The sequence below is a fragment of the Artemia franciscana genome, chromosome 14, assembly GCF_032884065.1.
Source record: "Artemia franciscana chromosome 14, ASM3288406v1, whole genome shotgun sequence".
Lineage (NCBI taxonomy): Eukaryota > Metazoa > Arthropoda > Branchiopoda > Anostraca > Artemiidae > Artemia > Artemia franciscana.
The window spans coordinates 4,964,264-4,987,510 of NC_088876.1; the positions used below are offsets into that span (position 1 = coordinate 4,964,264).

At 33.7% G+C, this 23,247-nt stretch overlaps 1 protein-coding gene and 1 non-coding gene across 3 annotated transcripts in view; both read left to right on the forward strand.

The window, feature by feature from the left end:
• Window positions 1–23,247, forward strand: part of LOC136035213 (protein crumbs-like) — a 225,149-nt gene that overhangs the window by 195,393 nt on the left and 6,509 nt on the right. For both annotated transcript variants that reach the window (XM_065716825.1, XM_065716826.1), the window contains exons 28-33: window positions 465–699; window positions 3,777–4,068; window positions 6,378–6,520; window positions 15,814–15,958; window positions 17,339–17,496; window positions 21,175–21,297. In XM_065716825.1, coding sequence (XP_065572897.1) covers window positions 465–699; window positions 3,777–4,068; window positions 6,378–6,520; window positions 15,814–15,958; window positions 17,339–17,496; window positions 21,175–21,297 — 1,096 coding nt within the window. The remainder of the gene's footprint in view (window positions 1–464; window positions 700–3,776; window positions 4,069–6,377; window positions 6,521–15,813; window positions 15,959–17,338; window positions 17,497–21,174; window positions 21,298–23,247) is intronic.
• Window positions 14,200–14,353, forward strand: LOC136035920 (U12 minor spliceosomal RNA). The gene has a single exon (XR_010619566.1). It is a non-coding gene; the product is annotated as a U12 minor spliceosomal RNA (small nuclear RNA).

Genomic DNA, 23,247 nt, shown 5'->3' on the forward strand with positions numbered 1-23,247 from the left:
GACAATTTTTGGGGGGTTTTATGGATATTCGATTTTTTCTTAGAAAAGCAGTATACTCGGAGGTATCAATTAGGGGGAGGGGGTTTTCTAGATTTTGAAAAGTTTCTTATTTGGTATTTATATTGAAATAAAAAATCAAATAAAAAACTAAACTATCTCCTCCCCAATATATTTTGAAAACACTATTTTGTAACTTTATTAACAGAAATCTTATAAAAACCTTTCCTCCCTTCTTTATATATATATATATATATATATATATATATATATATATATATATATATATATATATATATATATATATATATATATATATATATATATATATATATATATATATATATATATATATATATATATATATGTATATATATATATATATATGTATACATATATATATATATCATAAATTATCTTTTTCTTTCATTTTTCATTTGTTTTTTCATTTTTCTTTCTTTCTTCAGGGGATGCCTGGACGAGGTTCGTATTGGCAATGTCCTCCTTCCTTTCTTCACTCCAGACAATTTTGTGAGTAACGTATCCTCCTCTCGGTTTGACCTAATATCTGGAAGTGACAACCTCCTAACTGAGTGCATACTTTGCTTTGAAAATGAATGTCAAAATGGCGCAGTTTGTGAAAATCCCGAAGAATCATTTGTTTGCGACTGCCCAGTAGGGTTTGAAGGAGATTTGTGTGAGGTAAGACATTATATTACAAGTAAAATATACCTGTATGTAGAGGGCTTATGCGGGGTTCACACGGCATTAATCTTACTTTCTTTTGACGGGAAGTAGACGGGAACTTACTTTGGAGACTAAGCTTTCAATATATCTTTCTTTTGCCTTTAAAGTGAATTCACATTCGTATATTTAAATAGCTATCGTAGCAGTCAAAAGTGAACGCTAAACGATGCTACTTTTGCAACTATAAAGAAACAAAAAAACGTCACTTAATGACGTTGAAAGTAAAACGTCACTTAATAACGTCCAAATAAAAACGTCGCTTGATGTGCTTACGACGCAGGGCAGGAAGGAGTTTGCAAACATGCTCGCACTACACTTGAAGGATTGTAGTTGGTTCTAATGCCTGGTACGTCTGCTGATTATTGCGGCAGGTGGGGGAATAGATCAGTGTTTCTCGTTTACTAATATCCTGAATAAGGACAGTAACGTCTGCTGAATGTTGTGGGAGGTGGGGGAATAGATCGGTGTTTCTCGTTTACTAATATCCTGAATATGGACAGTACTGGGATGCCGGGACTTGCCCGACATCCATAATTTCATCAACAGAAGTTTTCCAGGAAGTTTTCACTCATCAATCTATAGAATCAACTATCTGAGGAAACAGTTTCTGCAACTTCAACCGACACATTCAAGTCCCACCTTGATAAGGAATGGCTCTGCCAGGAGTTCCTTTACAATTGGGAAGCTGCAGAGTCCTCCACAAGAGTCTAGATCAACAGCCACAACCTACACCAAACGAGTTTTTCTTTTTCATCACTGGAGCGTCACAAGGATGGAAAATCCTTATATCGCTCCAAGCTGCGATTTAAGGCAATGGGGCATGGTTATGTGCAACGGCTTCGACATGGTACTACCAGTCATTGTCCCAGAGCTGACCGAAGAGGCGGAGCCTCTAAGCGACTCTACGTGGTTTTTCATCACTGACCACCAATCTTTCTTCTTGCCTCCAGGCCGATGTTTCCAATTTTCAAGCGGCCATGCTTTAATAGTGGGCTTCAAGATCCATCACTAATCTTCACGGTGTAGACCATTGCCCAATCACACGAGCCATCGTCTCTTTAGAAGCTCCGAGACTGAGTACTGTTATTTACAGCGCTCACGGATCTCCTTGTTAGATACTTGTTCATGGTACTGGATGCATAGAATACGATGAAGACAGTCGTGACCAAGACACACAGCTTACTACTGTTTTGAGCGTCAATAAGATTAATAAGGCTGTCCACAAAGTTAATAAACCGTTTTCCTTGCATAACTTTGTTGACTTCATTGTTGTCGGAAATATTGTAAACATTTTCAATAAAGTCTGCAAAGTTCAGCCAATTGCCGAAGACTTGTGGAGAATTTCCAACAAACCACAAACGAATGAGTATTTACATATATAATAGTTCATAATTCTTTAATTATGTACAAACCACAAACAAAAAGCGAAAAATGCTTAAGAAGATTGTTTTCTCACCTCCACGTCTGATTATTTCCTATGAAAAATTGCTGTAGAATCAAAAAGATGAAATTCTTGTGTGAATTGGACACATTTCATGTGTGCGCAATTTCATAAAATACTTATAACGCCCTGGAAGCCCCACATTAATACTAAGAAACAGTGTTGCGAGATGTATTTTTGTCATTTGGGTGCTATTTTTAGGCGATTGAGCATCCAATGCTTTAAATCAGGGTATTGTTCGAGTGATTTTTTTTAAATTGGATCTTATCCAACAGCTAAAACAGCTGCTATTTTACGCTTGAAACAATATTATTTGTTCTTTTTGATGATTATTGCACTTTTCATAAATTTTATGGTAGTTTTGACAGTAGTCTGTCACTACCTTTCACGCTAGGCTAACGTAAAAATATAGAAAATAATCATATTCATCGCCTAAATTCATTAGTATCATCATAAGCATTGATTCCAAAATTAAAAACTTTGAATATAGATGAAGATTCAAGCTCCGATCAAGCACGAAAAGTTTTCAAGGATAAATTTAAATTTGTTTTCAAAATTTATTACGTGTAGTCGCTACCACAATGAATAGCATTCGACAATATTTTCTCGTGGAAAATCGTGATTTTTACTTGAAGTCAGAATCAACGATAACTGCAAAAACAACTTGCAGCGGTGAGCTCCCAATAGTTCCTTCGCTGCATTTTTGCTTGTATGGCTGCTCTATCTTACGACAGGTATCTGGTAACATTGGTTTTGAACGAACAACTATAAGGTCATACCCTTATTGTCAAAAACGGTTTTGCCAGATGGGGTGCATTTAAAGTGATGGTGCACTTGCTCCTTCCTTACATCACCCCAATCCTTCATTACGACTTCTTCCCCTGCCTTTTGTTTTGCCCTAGAATATTGGCCGAAAAGCCCGATCTTCGGCAATCGGTCATCCTTCATCCGCAGAACATGTTCTAGCCATCTCAGATCGTCTCTCATTAGGACTTGTTATCATTGGAAGCTATTGAGAATTTTTCCTTTTGCTTTGAAATTTAATTGAAAATACCGCGAAATTTTATCTCCTCTGTATCAGCAAGATTTTTAATCAAAGCACCACAAGGAACTCCCATAGCTGTCAAATTTATCAAATGACATTTCCCTTCAGCTTATTTTTTAGTGCTTATTTCAGGATTCTGCTCTGCTTAACCGAAAATACAAAATTCACACTTACTAATGACGTAAGTTTCATTAAAACAGAACATCTCTGTTTCCGACAGAAAACGGGAGAAGTTATGAAGTTTTTCTAAGATTTCTAGCTAAGTGGGGACTTTTAGTTTTGTGTTGTTTTTTCGGATCTCTTATCCAAGCTCTGCAAGTTAGGGCAAGAACATCGAATACATTCTAAGTTCTAATTCTAACAAAAACTAAAAAAAAGTTTATAATGGACGATATAGGGTGACCCTTCAAAGTATCAAATCCCCTTAAAGGCTGGGAGATTGCATCTGAGCTTATCATTTTTTTAGTATGACTGTCTTTATTTCTAGAAACGGATTGACTTTTTAACTGTACATTAAAATAAATAATATTTTTTTTTGTTTTGCAGGTCAATATTGATGAGTGCGTGAACAACACTTGCATGCACGATTCCATTTGTATAGATGGCATTGGCAACTATACTTGTAGCTGCTTACCTGGGTATACGGGTTGGCTTTGTGAAACTGATATTGATGAATGTGAATCATCTCCTTGTCAAAATGGAGGCATTTGTATAGATCAAATTGGAAGTTACAGATGTAATTGCACTGAAGATTTTGTTGGTGATAATTGTGAGAAACCAAGAATTGTAAATTGTGATAATTTACCTTGCGTCCAAGGAACTTGTCAAAATATTTATGGTAAGTCTCATCTTTTGTCCAGGGAATTAGGATAATAGAAGGCCTTTGCCCATTGTATCTTTGCCCAGGGTATTGGGATAATACAACTCAAAGGAACTTGTCAAAATATTTATGGTAGGTTTCATCTTTTCCCCTGGGTTTAGGATAATAGAAGTTATAATGACTTTTATCTTTGTTCTGGTTAGTTTAGGTCACGGGTGGGGTGAAAGATCACTTACCTTGACAGGATTGTTAGCAAGGACGATGGTTGCAGTACTACTACTAATACTTATAACTCCCTTCAGGACCAAGCCGCCTGAAGGCAACACAGCTACACATACTTCTCTTCTATACTAATCTATTCAAAGCCTCCCTCTTTACACCCTCCCATCCCAACCGTGGACGACCTGCTTTCCGTTTAGCCCTAGACGGTTGGCTGAAAAGGACAATATTTGGCAATCGGTCATCCTTCATCTGCAGAACGTACAGCCTACTGTTTGAAATTCGACCAGTCAGCCGGCTACCCAGAACAATCAGTAGGTAATTTCTCTGGAAAACGTCTAGCAAATCTTCGTCCGCTTTTTGGAGCGCCCATGTTTTGCAGTTGAAAAGCTTACAGGAATAAAAAAAAAACGTAATGGAATTAAGAATAGGTTTCTAGAAGATGGTACAATGATGCAATAAATAAAAAAAGGATGCGTCCGGTGTTTTTCCGTAGATAAAAATCTTAGAAGAATAAGAAGAAAAGTCTTGGAAATGAGAATAGGATACTAGAAGATACGATAATAATGTCTCCATAATGTCAAGTATGACTCTTAAACTTAGCTGGTTCAAAGATCTAGGAAGAAATGCTAGATGTTTTCCAGAGCATACTCTAGGTACTCATTGAAATTACAGCATTTCAGGCAATAAAATGCACAGAGCAAATGCTTTTCTAGAGTTTGAAAATTTCTTCTCTGCGCTTCAATTAAAAATGTCGAAAGAAAATATCCCCTCTGCAATAAATTTAGAAAATATATTTTTTTGTCTTCGTTAAAAAAAAACGGAAATATTCCGTCCCTCTCCCTCTACATTTCTAAGCTCGCTTTCTTATGTGAACTTGTGTCTTATCTTTTTGAGTTTTAGCATTGCTCTTTACTGTTCCTTGCAAAACCTGTTTAATTTAATTGGTTTATAGACCTTTCCTTCAAAGCTTGAGCTACAGATTTATTGTAAAAGTTATCATCACAATGTGATCTCGAAGACTTTATCCAAGGGAAGTTTAGGGGCTTTGAAGTCCCCCCTCCCCCCAGATGTTTGTCTGACTAGTAAAAATGTAACGAAAATGAATATAAACAAAATTTAGTGCGTTTTTGAAATTTTTGTGCCCCTCCCGAAAAAATCTTTTTCTAACCCCACCCCCTCCAAAAAAAATCCTGAATACGGCTCTGGTAATCCCTTTTTGAAAGATCATAAACCATTCAAATAGGGGATTTAAAAGCTTTGCTTTTTTAACCTATCTAGTAGTAGTTCTTTGTGCCAAAATCAATCGTAGGGGAAGGGGCGAGGATCTCCCAACTCAAAAGATTTTTTTTCTGAAAAGGCGAAGAGGGATTCCTGGAAGATTTAAACACCAGCCATGAAACATTAAGACTGCACAAATTTACTTTTAATCAAGTACAAAGAAAGTTCAAATGAAGGATTATATGATGTTTTCTATGCTGCGTAAAACAATACGAGTTTTATACTCACGTATCTAGGTCTGTGTCTCTTTTAACATATTCCTATATTCTCTTGTAGATTGACCAATTTGCTTGGCCTTGGTAGGTAGTGGGGGGGGGCTGAGATAATTATATACTCGTCCTTTGTGCAGATTTAGAGCGAAGAATACAGTAATTAAATAAATATGTCATTTACTGTAAACTCGCTTGTTCTGTTTTCTTTAGTCGGTTTTAATGTTTTCCTATCGTCAACTTTTCTCCATGTCATCCGAAGTTTCTCTAGCATGCAGATAATTAAGTAAATTTTGTGAGTAAAATTAGAGCCTCTCACCTCCAAAGGATTTTGTTGGGCGAATTTAATTATGACCTGAGAAAAGTGATAATCCACGTTTGGCTCTGCTTCTTAGTCTTCTGCTTCTTAGACCTTGGTTTGCCCCCCTCCAAGACACTAGTTTGCCCCCCCCCAGCTGAAATTTAGTTTTTTCCAGAATCTTGTCAAAACTAAGATAAACCTGCATAATTTAACTATCAACAGAAACAGATCAGGATGTCTCCATGTCTCCATCTATCTAACTTTATATTCTTTCACGATTTTTTTTTAATTATTAAATAACATTTTTATTAATTTAGACGAAATCACTGGTATTGCATTTAACTACACTTGCTCCTGCTTCTATGCCTACGAGGGGGTCAACTGCGATAACCACATTGATTTCTGTGTTGATGATCCATGCAAGAATGGCGCCACCTGCGAACTCAGAGACGTCGAACCGGTATGCTATTTATTTCATATTTGAAAATATCTGTTATTGCTTAATTTTGTGAATTAAGACTCATAGATTATTTAAGACTCGTTACTTTTTACTACTGCTATTGCGACTGACAGTTCATTGCACTACTAAGTCGAGTGGAGTGACACACCCTTTTTCTCACTTTCACTCTTTTCAGAGCTTCACTCCCTCTCGCGAAGGTGGTTGAATCCTTGCTTATGACGTCTTGTCACCCCAGTGGGTGTCGCTTATTACTTAATACGTCACAACCGTGAGGTCACAGCCTGAATACGTTAATATTATTCATCATAGCCGATCTGCCACCTATATAAATTGTGACGTGATTAGAGGGGCTTTGAGGGGGGGGGGCTGCATCGCATCTCTAGAAGTGGATGCAGCGACACATTTAAATAGAGTTAAGGTACATTTCCAGGTATATTATAGGTTAGATTATAGGTATAGGTTATTACCTATAGTTTATATATATACCTATAGGTATAGGTATATGTTACAGGTATAGGTTAAGGTATATTAAGGTGTTTTGCCATTGAAGAAGCACGTTTTTAAATCAAAATGTTCAGTTTTACCCACTTTTAATGTCCCTCCCCCAAACTTGGTGGATGTAGGCTTTTGATTGAAAAGTCGTATTTTCTCTCATCAGCTTTAGTGTTGATAATTAGGCAATACGGTCTGATAATTGGTAAAATTTAGCATCATCTGATCAGCTAAAGTATAATTCATTGAAGAAAAAGAAGTTTCAATGAAACATTTACATTGTGAAAAAAACGTTATGTTAAGAATATTATTCGTTTTTTTCTAAAAAAAATTGTGTTTTTTTTTCTGGTTGTTCCTATAAGTTGACTGCAGATATTATCCCAAGGGAATTGTCCTACGGGAATTTTTTCTATGGAGGGGGGCGTAGCATTTGAAAAAGAACGGTCTTTTGCCAGAGTAGTGCCATGTTGTTGTTTTTTGTTTTTGTTTTTCAAGTTTGTGCATTTTTCATACATTTTTGGTCTTAAAGGGGGTCACGCCCTTTCGGCCTTCCTTATAGATAATCTTGATGAGGGACATCTCTCGTTTTATTTTCAGATAATAATCACACACATAATTATTTTCCAATGAACTTTAAATAAGAGGTTCGTTTCATACGACAAGTTTTCATCCAGCTATGATAGCTAGATCGACAAGATTTATTCTTGATGTAATATACAACCAATAATAGAGTATACTAATCCCCCCAAAGGCTCAGCACATCTCAGTTCCTTTCCAACTGACCCTCTGAAGTGACTTTTATCGTTTAGCCACAGTGTACAATAGGGAAACTAGAACGAAATAAAAAAGACAGAAGATTGTTAAGTATCTGGACTTATTTTTATGAAACTGGACATCGATCTCGAGAGGTCGCCCATTTCCATAAATCATGTACATCAGGTGTTGCTTGCCAAGCGTGCCAAGAACGGTGGAAACTGTCAAGCGCAGTGGAAACTGTTTTTAGCGTGGCGGATCTGTGTGGTATGCATGGATTTCTGAGATGAAGTAGTGGAAAATAAGCGCCCCCTCGGTCTGTCTGTATATTCGACATAATAAAATTTCAAAAGGGACGTAAGATCTTGAGTGTATAACCGAAGAAACTGATATTTCTGTTCGCAACAAGTCTTTTGTGAAAGAAGTTAATTGCTTTCGCAATATTATTTCTCAGGCTATTTCTCATAACCTATTTTTCAAATTAAAATGTTGCTTACGTATCGTCGGGTTATTTGCGTTGGTTCAAATGGTCTTGTGCCAGTCTCCCCCTATTTCACCGTTCGGCTATCTTCTCCCCTTGTGTCATTTCCTTAAATCTTTATGTCTAATTATTCTTTGGGTGCTCCCCCTCCAACCCCATCGGAATTCGAAAATTCTTCGAGCAATGAAGACTCCGGGACTGGCTTAGCCTACGAATGAAATCACAAACTGGAGGAGTAATTTCCTCAAGAACCCTCATAATCAAAGCTGGCAGACCGCCAACTATCTGGCGATTCTCAACGAAATTTGTCACCGGCCGAATTCGATATTTCGAAAGAAAAAATTTTAAGGTTCGGTAAAATAATGATCAAATTGACGAACTGTACTAAATTTGGTGCTGCTCTGCGTCATACTTTTGCGGTTTCAATTTTTATTTCACTAGTTATATACTTTGGGGAGGGAAAACTCTTCTATCCCCCATAACATTACGCCTCCGAGTTGGATGCATAGTAGTATTATGTGTATAGTATTGTAGCTTGTGAAGAATTGAAGCATAATTAGCAGACCTTGAACAAAAGAACTATTTCGTTTTTTACTTCCCGCAAAAAAACTTCTGTTTTTTAAATTAATCAAGATATTAATCTTTGCCTGTTTTTCTTTAAATTTAATGCAGAAGCAACAATGCAATGATCATTTAAATTTTTTCGAGGGGGGGGGGGGCAGTACCCTCATGTAGGAATAATTTATGTCGTTTTAAGTTTTAATGTTACTCTTTACTTTCAGCTGAGAAAAAATTATTTAATTTCTTATCGTTTTTTAAATAATGCCAAGAAATCCATCCTACACAAAATGGTGTACATGATTTTTGAAGGTGGGCAATCTCGACAGTTAAGCTAGAGTAACTATTTTTCTAAAGAAGATTTTTAAGGTTTTCAAAACCTAGGCAAAATTTTCGTATGTCTAATTTGTTTCACTAAACATCTCTCCCCTGCCCCCTGATATACACCAAAAAACATTAGACATACAGGTGTGGAATAGTAAATAAACAAGAAAAAGTTGGAAAGTAACCTGACAACCAGAAAAATATCACAGAAAAAAACAATGCTAATAGGTTCTTATTCATATGATTTCTCTTTATACATTACAAATAGTTTTATTCTGTCTATTAAATAGTAAAAAAAAGGAAATAATATGAATAAATAAATATAACAATAAGTAATACTTCTTTGAAGATACAGCTTTGACTAGTTTCAGAACCATATTCTCCAACCCCTAAGTGGCAAGGGGTTGGGATACGTTGCACAATTTGTTCAAAAAAACTGTATGGAACATTTCACAATTCGCAAAAAAATTAACAAAATAGTGAATTAGCTGAAAAAAATCACATATAAGGCAAAAACCATAATTGAAATAAAAATGTCTGATTAAGGAACTGAACCCTTGCCATTCTGATTCAAAGTCCAACGCGCTAGTAACTGAACTACGGTGGCTGATGATTGAGTTCAATCTATTTGTTGTTGTAGGACCAAGGTGTGCAACTTACAGGCCTTTTCCCAAAGACTATGTTATTACCAAAAGCATACTTATTGGATTTTATTTAGCAAATACATTTATAATTGGCTATTATAAAACATTGATTATAAAGAGGGAGAGCATTAAACTATATTTGGCGAAGCTCAACTTTTGCGAACAGGAGGAGGGGAAGGGGTACGTCAAGTAATTGCCATTTGGAATTTTAAGATTCAATATTTATTCTTCTATGAATTTCTTCCTCTTAAGAATATTTGATATTTTAAAAATCATTTTGCGAGCCCCAACGTCGGCCGACAATGTTAAAGAGTTCATAGTGAATTCTCTCAACGGACTAATGAGACTTACTAAGGGGGCTGTGAGGGCGAGTATACGGGAGGGGCTCTTTTAAATAGCCAGTTAAGAGTTTTTGGACCATAACCGTAACAATGGTACCACTTCATGCTTCCAAGCTCTCCCACTTAAGAAGTGGCACCAAAAGTGCCGTTTTAGTGCTATATGACACTCACAGATGGTAGAACTGATCCATGTAGATATGAGCAATAGCTTTCAAATAGGCCATTAAATATATCTATAAGAAGTTCTGTATGCCCACTAGCCCCAGCGTTTCCACTTGATACATGGCACCCATAGTGCCATTTTTAGTGCCATTTGGCTCTTGCAGATGGTGGATTTTACAGGGGAAATTGAGATATGAGTAATATCTTTTATATGAACTATAAAAAATCTGTCTACGGTGTTTTGGTAGCCCCACTCATTTAGAAATGGCACAAACAGTACCATTTTAGTGCCATATGGCATTTGCAGATGGCGGATTTATAAAAAGCACATAGATATGAGAAATATCTTTTGAATGAGTCATTAAGCATCCCTCTATGATGTTCTGGTAGCCCGCTAGGCCTGCTAAAAAAAAAAGGAAAAAAAGGATACAGATCAGTGTTACCGATGCAAAAAAGTGATTTTCCTTGTTGTTCAAGGAGCGGGACTGTAATTTTTCTGTAAAAGGTTTTGACCATATGGTATACTTTTCATTTTGATCTGACGCTATTTTGAGGGGTTTCAGACTTTTTTCGAAATCACCATAAATTTCTTTTCGCAGTAAACTTTTAGACGAACCGAAATAATAGTTACCATTCCTGAGTCAGTGTCAGATGGCAATGTTTTTCACTAGGCAGTTTTTTTCAAAGTGCGCTTTTTAACTTTTGGTTACTATGGGGTTTGGTTCGCTCTTTACTAGGTTGCATCTCCCGCTGCAACCATGATACTTCCGCCGTGGTAAGTGAAGCGTAACCATAACTTTTTTCAAATTTATGGGATAGTTTGTGCAAAGGGATGTCTGCAAATATGTTTTTATCGAGGGGGCCCACTACCAGGAACCATATACAAAAAGGTAGTGCATGCCAACCGAGGCGGAAGCGAGTCGGGCGTGGCAAAAAGTGTGCCACCCGGTGCAGATAAAGGTCCAAGCTTGGCAGAACTGTGAGGCACACGTGGCGTCCTATGATATACACCAAGCCGTGGAAAATATGCGCCACCTCGGTTTATATATATGTATATATATCTATCTATATAAAAATAAGTTGTCTGTCTGTGGATGGATGGATGGATGTGTCAGGTGACGTCACCTGAAAAAACTGGATTAGGTGACGTCAAAACTGAAAAAACTAAAAAAAGGCAAAAACTACAAAAAAAACTAAAAACTAATAAAAAAAATAAAAAAGCTAAAAAACTAAAAAAACTATAAAGGTAAAAACCAATAAAAAACTAAAAAAAAAACTGAAAAAACTAAAAAAAGGCAAAAACTACAAAAAAAAACTAAAAACTAATAAAAAAAGTAAAAAAGCTAAAAAACTAAAAAAACTAAAAAAACTAAAAAAAGGTAAAAAACTAAAAAAAATAAAAAATAAAAAAAAAAATAAAAAAAAGGAAAAAACTGAAAAATAAGCTAAAATAAAGGTAAAAACCAATAAAAAACTAAAAAAAAAAGGAAAAAACTAATAAATGACGACACTCAAAGAGAAAGCGACCAGGACAAAAGGAATGTTCGATTAGCAATCAACAAAGCACCGGGACACAGGGAGTATAAATGACGACCAGGACATAAGTAAAAAAAAAAAAACTATCTATATATATAAAAATAAGTTGTCTGTGGATCTGTGGATCGTGGATCAGGTGACGTCACCTGAAAAAACTGGATCAGGTGACGTCAAAACTGAAAAAACTAAAAAAAGGCAAAAACTACAAAAAAAACTAAAAACTAATAAAAAAAATAAAAAAGCTAAAAAACTAAAAAAACTAAAAAAAGGCAAAAACTACAAAAAAAACTAAAAACTAATAAAAAAGCTAAAAAACTAAAAAAACTAAAAAAAAGGCAAAAACTACAAAAAAACTAAAAACTAATAAAAAAAATAAAAAAGCTAAAAAACTAAAAAAACTAAAAAAAGGTAAAAAACTAAAAAAACTAAAAACTAAAAAAAAACTAAAAAAGGTAAAAACTAAAAGAACTAAAAAAGAAAAAAATAAATGACGACACTCAAAGAGAAAGCGACCAGGACAAAAGGAATGTTCGATTAGCAATCAACAAAGCACCGGGACACAGGGAGTATAAATGACGACCAGGACACAAGTAAAAAAAAAAATTAACAAAACTAAAAAGAAGGTAAAAACTAAAAAAAACTAAAAAGAAAAAAAAACTAAAAACTAATAAAAAAACTAAAAAATCTAAAAATCTAAATAAACTAAAAAAGAAAAAAAAAGGAAAAAAATAAAGGAGAAAAACAAAACTAAAAAACGAATGTATATACAGACCGGTACACCGGGATACAAATGACGACCGGGACACAGGGAATATAAATAACGACCGGGACACAGGGACACAACTACAACGGGGACACCGGGGGAAACAGGGGGATATAAATGACGACCGGGACAAAAAAACTAAAAAGAAATAAAAACTAAAAACTAATAAAAAAACTAAAAAATCTAAAAATCTAAATAAGCTAAAAAAGAAAAAAAAAGGAAAAAAATAAAGGAGAAAAACAAAACTAAAAAACGAATGTATATACAGACCGGGACACCGGGATACAAATGATGACCGGGACCCGGGACACAGGGAATATAAATGACGACCGGGACACAGGGACACAACTACAACGGGGACACCGGGGGAAACAGGGGGATAACCTGACAATCTATTTATATGCAAAGACAATGGGACAGCAAAGAATGTTGTATATTCGCAAGTTTTACGTAGTTAAAACCATATATATATATATCTATATTCACAGGTGGGACATAGGGACACAACTACAATGGCGCGTAACTATTATGGCGCGTAACGACTTACGCGCGCGGGGGGGCTTGGGGTGGCTGTTGGGGTGCCGCGAAGCGCCACCCCAACAGCTAGTATATATATATATATATATATATATATATATATATATATATATATATATATATATATATATATAGGCATACGTAATAGTAAAATGAAAATTTCCAAACGATAGTTTCAATTCGCTTTATTGTGTCTTATTGGTTTGACACTATAATAAGAATTTTGCGCCATCCCAAAAATACGTTATATCTCCTTTCCTCAACTAAAAACAAGTTGGAGTTGGAATATTCACCGGCAGGAGAGGATCTAGAGCAAGATTGTAGGGGGAGCAATGTGACAGGGGGGGCCAATAATTGACCAAATTGACAAATTTATTTTAACAGAGTGAACAACAGAAGAAAAAAATAAAGGAATGAGGGCGCTAGGAAAACTTTGGGGGAAGGAGGTCTCCCCCTCCCTGGGTCCGCCAGCGTTCAGATTTTTCTATAAAGATTGTAAGTATACATTGAAAAAACTCAAAAAGAATTTTTAGTATTTTAAAATTTTATATTGTATAACGTACCGCTATTTGAAATACTTCACCCTTTTTACTTACTCATCTTATTGATCGTGTATTTTATTTTGAAAATGTATTTATTTCTTTATTTGTTAGTATTTTAACCTCTCCTTCCTATTGGTTATCTTGTTGTTGTCCTTATTTCTTTCTTTTCTCTTTGTTTAAGGAATTTAAAAGATAAATCACCTCTTGATGACGTTTTCACTTTCACTTTTCATCAATGATGTGTTACTAGGCGAAGCTGCCAAATTTGCAACTGGTGTATTACCTGATTGCTCCTCTTTAAGGAGTGAGAAACCCATTAGTTCTGTTTCCGAAAACTTGTCTAGTGTCTTGCTTTCGCTATATTTTTAGTACCAGCTAATATTTTACAAAAATTCTTTTTTAGAAAATTTTCATAACACGCGATGCAAAATAGCTTAAAAAATTATGCAAAGTTCCATAAGCTACAAAAAATAATTTGTTTTATAATGATTGGCAAACCTGTTACGTTAATGCCTTATAAATATTTTGTTATTTACAAATATGATTGTGCCTCAAACTAATGAGTAAGGAAAATAAATTACCTTGGTAATGCTTGGTATACTTTTTGTAGCCTAGCTACTTGCCATATTTTTGAAGGGGTATAGGTTGTCCCAGAGTTGCTGCCTACTTAGCAGTGATTCTGGTGGTTTCAATCTGCCCTCATATCCTTCTATATACTAAATTGCTCTGCTGTCCAGGGCTGCCAAATTTTTTTTAAGGAGTGTGTCATATGTTTGCCGAAAATGTGCTTTTTGTGTCATCTCAGATTCCATAATGTGTCACAAAATGTGACATAATATTTTGCTGCAAGTAGTATCATATTTAATTGTCAAATCTTTATTTAGAGTTTTGAATATGTAATCTTTTCCAAATCAGATCAAAAAGGAGTAAACTTAACCTTATCCTATTATCTTGGGATCATGACCTTTTTGTGACGTCATGAAAGAAATAGAAACATTCGATTAAATTAATGTTACACACTATGAATTTGTGTCTGGGCGGCCAACGAGGCAATTTTACATTTATAAAAGTTTTAGGGACAATCAATTGCGACAGCAAATTGAAAACAGACTTTTCGTATGACGTCGTAATCGTAATCGGCTTTATTAGCTAAGCTTTTTATTAACTCAATATGTAAGCCATTCAACCAGCTTCAATCTAATATTTTTGTCATATTTTTTGGTGCCTTTTTAGGCCAGATGGATTATTCTAAAGGAAAGACATCTCTGGAAATTTGTAATCTTGTCCGAGGTTGGAAACCCCTCCTGTACTCCTAAAAATGGGAGTTGCTGCTTATGCACACAGCTTTGGTAAACTGCATGCTGTTTAATTTTTACTATTAAGCACGTACCAGTTGGCTAAATCAAATACTCAATCAAGAAGCCAATTAAGTTCAGATATTCAGCGTGCATTTTGATTTGAACATTCCGCCTATGGCTGTTTTTTTTTCGCGTGGTTTAAATTTTAAATACGGTGATTACCATTTAAAAATCAAGACTAGGATGACAAAAATGTGTCATTTTTTTTAAATGTGTCATTTTCGTCGATTGTGTCAACATTTCTTCTGAATGTGTCATTGTGTCACGCAACATCAAATTATGTCATTTTGACACAAAATTTGTCAATTTGGCAGCCATGCTGCTGTCTACTTTAAGAAAACAGAGAAGTTCTCTGAGTTTACTTGTAATCAGGAAGATTAAGAGATAGATTTGGCAACAGCAGAATTTTGGTATATATCAACTCTAAAGGTACATTTTACAGAATATGGTACAATAAGATTTGACTGGTCGTCAGGACGCAGCGAGCAGAGGAATTGTAGTTTTTATTTGTTTTATCTTCTAGAATTTTAAGTTTTCCTTTACACATTAATTTAAGGGCCTGTTGTTGAACTCTTACATCATAATATAGCATGAAGCAGCAGAGCCATCTGTACGGTAAGTACAAAATAGGAGAGCAGCTATTTGGAGGAGTGACACCAAAATAATCTCTCCAGGGGAAAGGAGGTCTCCCAAATATCTTTGAAAGAAAATTTAGTGATTTTATTGACACGTGTGACAATAATGGGCCATGGGCAATGATGCAAAACGATATAGTATGAAAAATATACTTATCTTTTTTTAGGGGTATGCGTGCAAGTGTGTCCCTGGCTACGAAGGGTTTAACTGTGAAATTGACATTGATGAGTGCTCACCAGTAAACCCGTGTAAAAATAATGGATTATGCATTGATGGCGTCAACTACTTTGAGTGTGATTGTACAGGAACTGGTAAGTTTTAATCATAACTATTGCTCTATTTTGTTTTTGATTAAACAACTCAAATCTTAAATGCAGGGATAAAGGCACCAATGCAGGATTTTTTAGGGGATGTTTTGGTTTAAATTATCTTAACTGAATTATCAGAAAAATATACTGCCTTTGAAGAACAAGCCGTTTCCCAAGGTAGCTACTTAAAATGGCCATGCAAAAGAATGGCCGTAGCCAGTTAAGAGTAGCCACAGCCGCTAGAGTGGCCATATTTACTAAAAACAATGGCCGTAGCCACACTTTTAGATATTTCTTTTTAAACATTTAATGAAAAAGATACAGTTTGAAAATATCACTGAGTTTTCAGTAAAATAATATCTAGACAATATTTATATATTCAATAGAGAATCCAGAATATACTAAAATTATAAATAACCCATAAAGTACCCTTGATCGCGGGTCAGTGTGAACTCAATGAGAATAGGGGCATAATTTGTAATGGGACAGGGGGGGGGGTCAACTGCACTTTTCAGATCTTGATTTGCCCCCCCCCCCGAACCTGGTTTACTCCCCCCATCTCCGTCCAAAATTCAGTTTATACAAAAATATATTTTCATAAGATAAGTCTGCATAATTTAAGAATCCACAGAAACGCGTCAGTTTTCTTTGGTATATCTTTACCTTTATGATACTATGTGCCTAATTTTTCAATTTTTGCTGTCATTTTCACTTGATTTATGAAAATCGGCTGTAACTTTGCCCCCCCTCCAGGATTTTGATGAATTTGCGCCACTGAGCCCTTTTCACCCTGTCTTCTCCTTTTTGTCATTATAAATGGGACTCTTATTTTCCATTGTAATATTGAATTGAAAAGATAAATAATGTAAATTTATAGAAGTATATTTCTTGGGAACGAAGGTCAGGAGAGGGAGCAATTATAATGAAATAAACATGGTTAAAAAACAAAGCACTTGGCTTAATAATATATGGACGGATTAAATATGTGGTTTGAACACAGGGAAACAGAGAGTTTGCTTGTCGAAGATACTGTTGCTCATAAAACTTTCGCATTACAAAAAAAGACAACAACTTTAACGTTCTTTATACTGAATAAATATTTAGCAAAGGAACAAGTGGTAAATACAACAACGGGTTAAAAGGCGGGGTTATTCAGCCTTCTTCTGTAACAACCACTTAAGGAGTAACATTATTGGCTAAAAAAATGTAATTACTGTCGTCATAAAAATCAACCAATGTTATTAAAGTACCATTTCTAACAAGGAACTATAGAACAGCAATATCTCTTTTTCTCTTTGGTTTCTTTACTCCATCTTTTACTGCTATCTTGTTTACTGCTCCTATATCTATTGAATTTTAACCTTTATCCCTTTTTCCTTTTAGGATACCGTGGATTGACCTGCGATATTGACATTGACGAATGCTTAGATCAGCCTTGTGAAAATGGAAACTGTACCAACTATGAAGGCTCATTTGAATGCGAATGTGAGGTGGACTTCTGTGGGAAATTCTGCGAGTATAGGGATCCATGCCTTATTCAGGTAATTTTCATTACCTGTTCATTTAAATAATGACGAATAATCGTCATTTTAATAATGAATCTTTTGTTGTTGTAAGTTCATTTAAGGTATGAAGCCACCTACCTTTCAATGAGATTCCTCGTCTTGCGGGGGAAATCATCAGGGAATTTTTTAAAGTCATCTTGTGGATATTTTCGATGTGTATGATTGAAAGGCCCTAAGTAGGACATCTGGGCCTAAGTAGAAAGAACTAAGTAAGCCTCTTTACGGTACATGCATCCATGCCTTATTTAGGTAACTTTTAAGATCATTTAAGTCCATCAAATCCCCCACCTCGGCACCATACTTTTTGTCTTACGGAGGAGATGGCTAGCGGAAAAACCGGGAAACTTGTTCAAATCATCATTTAAATTTTACGGTACATACATCCATGCCTTATTTAGGTAACTTTTAAGATCATTTAAGTCCATCGAATCCCCCACCTTGGCACCATAATTTTTGTCTTACGGGGGAGATGGCTAGCGGAAAAACTGGGAAACTTGTTTAAATCATCATTTAAATTTTACGGTACATACATCCATGCCTTATTTAGGTAACTTTTAAGATCATTTAAGTCCATCGAATCCCCCACCTTGGCACCATAATTTTTGTCTTACGGGGGAGATGGCTAGCGGAAAAACTGGGAAACTTGTTTAAATCATCATTTAAATTTTACGGTACATACATCCATGCCTTATTTAGGTAACTTTTAAGATCATTTAAGTCCATCGAATCCCCCACCTTGGCACCATAATTTTTGTCTTACGGGGGAGATGGCTAGCGGAAAAACTGGGAAACTTGTTTAAATCCTCATTTAAATTTTACGGTACATGCATCCATGCCTTATTTAGGTAACTTTTAAGATCATTTAAGTCCATCGAATCCCCCACCTTGGCACCATAATTTTTGTCTTACGGGGGAGATGGCTAGCGGAAAAACTGGGAAACTTGTTTAAATCATCATTTAAATTTTACGGTACATACATCCATGCCTTATTTAGGTAACTTTTAAGATCATTTAAGTCCATCGAATCCCCCACCTCGGCACCATAATTTTTGTCTTACGGGGGAGATGGCTAGCGGAAAAACTGGGAAACTTGTTTAAATCATCATTTAAATTTTACGGTACATACATCCATGCCTTATTTAGGTAACTTTTAAGATCATTTATGTCCATTGAATCCTCCACCTCGGCACCATATTTTTTGTCTTACGGAGGAGATGGTTAGTGGGAAAAACTGGGAAACTTGTTTAAATCATCATTTAAATTTTACGGTACATACATCCATGCCTTATTTAGGTAACTTTTAAGATCATTTAAGTCCATTGAATCCTCCACCTCGGCACCATATTTTTTGTCTTACGGAGGAGATGGTTAGTGGGAAAAACTGGGAAACTTGTCCAAATCGTCATAGCAACATATTCGATGTACAGGATTAAAAGGCCCTAAGCCGGATCCTTGGGTCTAAGCTGGAAAAGCAAAGTAGGGTTCATTTGAATCTTCAGTGTGAGGCAGACATCTGTAGAAAATTTTACGATTTTAGCGATCCATGCCTTATTCAGAATCTTGAGTGTGAGGCTCAACTTCTGTAGAAAAGTGCCAGTATGGGGATCCATGTCTTATTCTGGTAACTTTCAAGGTTGTTTAAGGCCATTAGGCTCCCCGTCTCAGAACCAAATTCCTCGGTTCACCAAATAAATAGGAAAATTGTTTGCTGTCCTTGACTGAAAAGCCGTATGTTGGACCCTCATAAGAAGTTTTATGACAAATTTTATTTCCAAAACCTACCACCGGGGTGTTTATGGCAGTAGTGTTTTTTTGTCTTGTTTCTATGGGGTAGAGTGCCCTGATTCCAGGGTCCCTAACAAAAATTCGCTTTGTAGGGGCAGAAAGAAATTATCTGTGGTAAAAATGAAAGGAGCTTTAATCTAAAATGTGCTTGAAAATTGCTTCAGCTAATAGTTTTTACGGAAATTTAATATTATATTCTAGCCTCTCACAATTCTAAGGAAAATCGTTCGATGAAAATATAATGAAAAATTAAGTAAAGTCGTTTCAAAATCATCATTGGTGACAATTGATGATCATTAGGACTTGCATTAAAAAAAAAAAAATGTTAAATAAAAGAATCCTGTCAGTTCTTTGTGTCACAAGTATAGAAAAAACTAGAATATTAACACTTTTATTTTAACATGAGCAATAATGAGCATGAAGGCAATAATTGAGCATTGAGCATGTGGTTGATGAGATTGAGCATGCAAGTGATTTTCCATAATTATGATAATTTGCTTGTGGAGTGCACCCAAAATAAACCGTTTTCTGAGAGAAAAAGTAAGTGTCAGATACGCCCTTTTGTAGAATGAAATGAAACCAAGTTGCCATGTTGACCATTTTTATATTGTATATTTATTTTTGTATTTTTACGTATAAATTTTTCACATTTTTTTATTATATATTATTCTTTATTATATTCATTATCATATTATTTTATTTTGTATTTTTATTATATCTTTAATTGTAAATCCATGTATTTTATATTATGATGGTCACTATACGTTTTTTTTTTTTCGCAGACTGAAAGCTGTTTAAATGGTGGAACATATATATTATATATTCTTTATTTTATTCTTTATATTATTTATATATTCTTTATATCTATTCTTTATTTGTTATATATTATATATTATTCTTTATTATATTCATTATCATATTATTTTATTTTATATTTTAAATTTTATATTTATGTATTTTATATTATGATGGTCACTATACGTTTTGTTTTTCGCAGACTGAAAGCTGTTTAAATAGCGGAACATATATATTATATATTCTTTTTTTTATTATTTACATTATTTATATATTCTTTATATTTATTTTATTTATTTGTTATATATTATATATTATTCTTTATTATATTCATTATCATATTATTTTTTTTTTATTTTAAATTTTATGTTTATGTATTTTATATTATGATGGTCACTATACGTTTTTTTTTTTTTCGCAGACTGAAAGCTGTTTAAATAGCGGAACATATATATTATGTATTCTTTATTTTATTATTTACATTATTTATATATTCTTTATATTTATTTTATTTATTTATTATATATTATATATTATTCTTTATTATATTCATTATCATATTATTTTATTTTATATTTTTAATTTTATATTTATGTATTTTATATTATGATGGTCACTATACGTTTTTTTTTTTCGCAGACTGAAAGCTGTTTAAATGGCGGAACATATATATATTGTATATTCTTTATTTTATTCTTTATATTATTTATATATTCTTTATATTTATTCTTTATTTATTATATATTATACATTATTCTTTATTATATTCATTTTCATATTATTTTATTTTATATTTTGAATTTTATATTTATGAATTTTATATTATGATGGTATACACTATACGTTTTTTTTTGCAGACTGAAAGCTGTTTAAATGGCGGAACATATATATATTGTATATTCTTTATTTTATTCTTTATATTATTTATATATTCTTTATATTTATTCTTTATTTATTATATATTAAACATTATTCTTTACTATATTCATTTTCATTTTATTTTATTTTATATTTTGAATTTTATATTTATGAATTTTATATTATGATGGTATACACTATACGTTTTTTTCGCAGACTGAAAGCTGTTTAAATGGCGGAACATGCGTTCCTATCTGCAACTTCACTGGCCCGTCTGGAATAGCTAATTTTATCTGTGCCTGTACTGAGGGATGGGGTGGAGAAGTCTGTGCCGTTGAGGTTTGTAATTATTCCTTCTTTCTTTTATTTACCTTCTGCCAGGAGATATTTTTAACGGGTATTTTTCCATGTTCGCTTTTACTTTAGTTTTTTTTCCCTTCATGAGATGATAAAAATACCTGACACTTTTGCCATTTACGTAGTATCATCATCTCTGTTAATTTTTCACCTTATGTGGGATGGTTTAATTTTGATATATTCTGCAGTTTCTGTAATATTTTAAACAACGTTTTTTACCTTCTACGTTTGATATAATTATTTGACATTATCCCCTTTTGTGACCTTTTGTGACATAATATGTTTTTTTAAATTAACCTTCTGTAAGATAATATGTTTATCTGAAATCGCCCCCTATCTTATCTAATATTTAAAAAGATATATATTCTTTGGGGTGATATAATTTCTGTTCGTTTTGAGTTTTAATGGTGCTCCTTACTTTCGTTTAATTTTTTTTTAATTTAATAATTATCTGCCACTTCCACCATTCCATCTACCTTAAATCTTTTGCACTTTTACTTTCTGTTAGATGATATACTTATCTGATATTCATCAGTTTTGCTTATTTTTTTGTATCTTTTGTGAGATGTTATGTTTGCCTAATATTCCCCCCTATTTATCAAAAATATTTGTTTTATCTTCTTGGGAGTGAAATATTTATTAGAAATTTTGTATTTGTTTATGGCATCTTTTTACCTTCTGTGAGAGGATATATTTATCTGACACTCTCTACATTCTCTCTTTCTTTTTTTTGTGAGGTAATATAGTTATCTAGCGCTTCCCCATTTCATCTAATACTGTAAACTTTTTTTGTGCTCTGTGAGGTGATATGATTATCTGAATTTTTTTCATTATCTATATTACGTTTTTACCTTCTATGAGTTGATGCAATTATCTGATTTTATCTTTTTTTCTTTCGTTTTTTATGTTTTTTTTTACCTTCCTTGAGGTAATATCTGACATTTTTCCTATTTGCGTGATTTTAAACTTCTTTTTTATGTTCTATGTGATGATTTATCATCGAGCCTTCCTATTTTCTATACTACCTCTTTCTTCTTATTTTAAGAATGTGGGATATGATACGATTCTGTCATATTCGTTTATTGTCTCTTCCGTTTATAATCTTTTTTTACCTTTTGTGAGATAATATAATTACCTAATTTTTTATGTATCTTTTCTTTCTTTATTTTGCCTTTTTCAAGGCAGACTAGGGTTTTAAACTGAGTTTTATAAAAATAAAGTCAACTTTAATTTTAACCTAAATTTAGACCTTCAGTAAGTCCATTTTTTCATCTTTTTTTCGTTGTCAAAGATAAAGCCGAATTTAAGGCTTTGTGGGGCATGCGGATTGTGGCACGCGAGTCATTAATTTAATGAGTCGTTAATTCTTTAATTTCTCTATTTTATTTATCCCTTCAAGAAGTCCTTCCAGTTAACCTTCGATATAGAAAAACGATTATTTGTTTTTGTTTTTTTTTTGGGGGGGGGGATCGATTACAATTAATGTAGATATCCGTGTTAGGGCTCAAATTCTATTTGGAGGCCCAGATAAAAGTTTACTTAGTCCACTTTTGGTATTTTTTAAGTACAAACATGATTTGGACTATGACTTTATGTGTTATTTCAGCATTTCGGTTCTTTTTTTTATCTTATTTTTTTTATTCTTTATTATTTTTATTCTTTTATTATTTTATTCTATTTATTTATTTGATTTTTTTCTTTTATTATTTTTTATTCTTTATTCTTTTCTCTTATTTTTACTGTTTTTTGTCTGATTCATTTTCTTATTTCTCTTATTCAGTGTTATTTCATCTGTTATTCTATTTTATCTTTCGTAAGGTAATTAACATAGCTCTAAAACATAACACTATCTTTTTTAATGTTAGTTTACAATCTTTAATCGAAATCAACCAATTAGAATGAAAATCAAATATATATATGTTATATGAAACA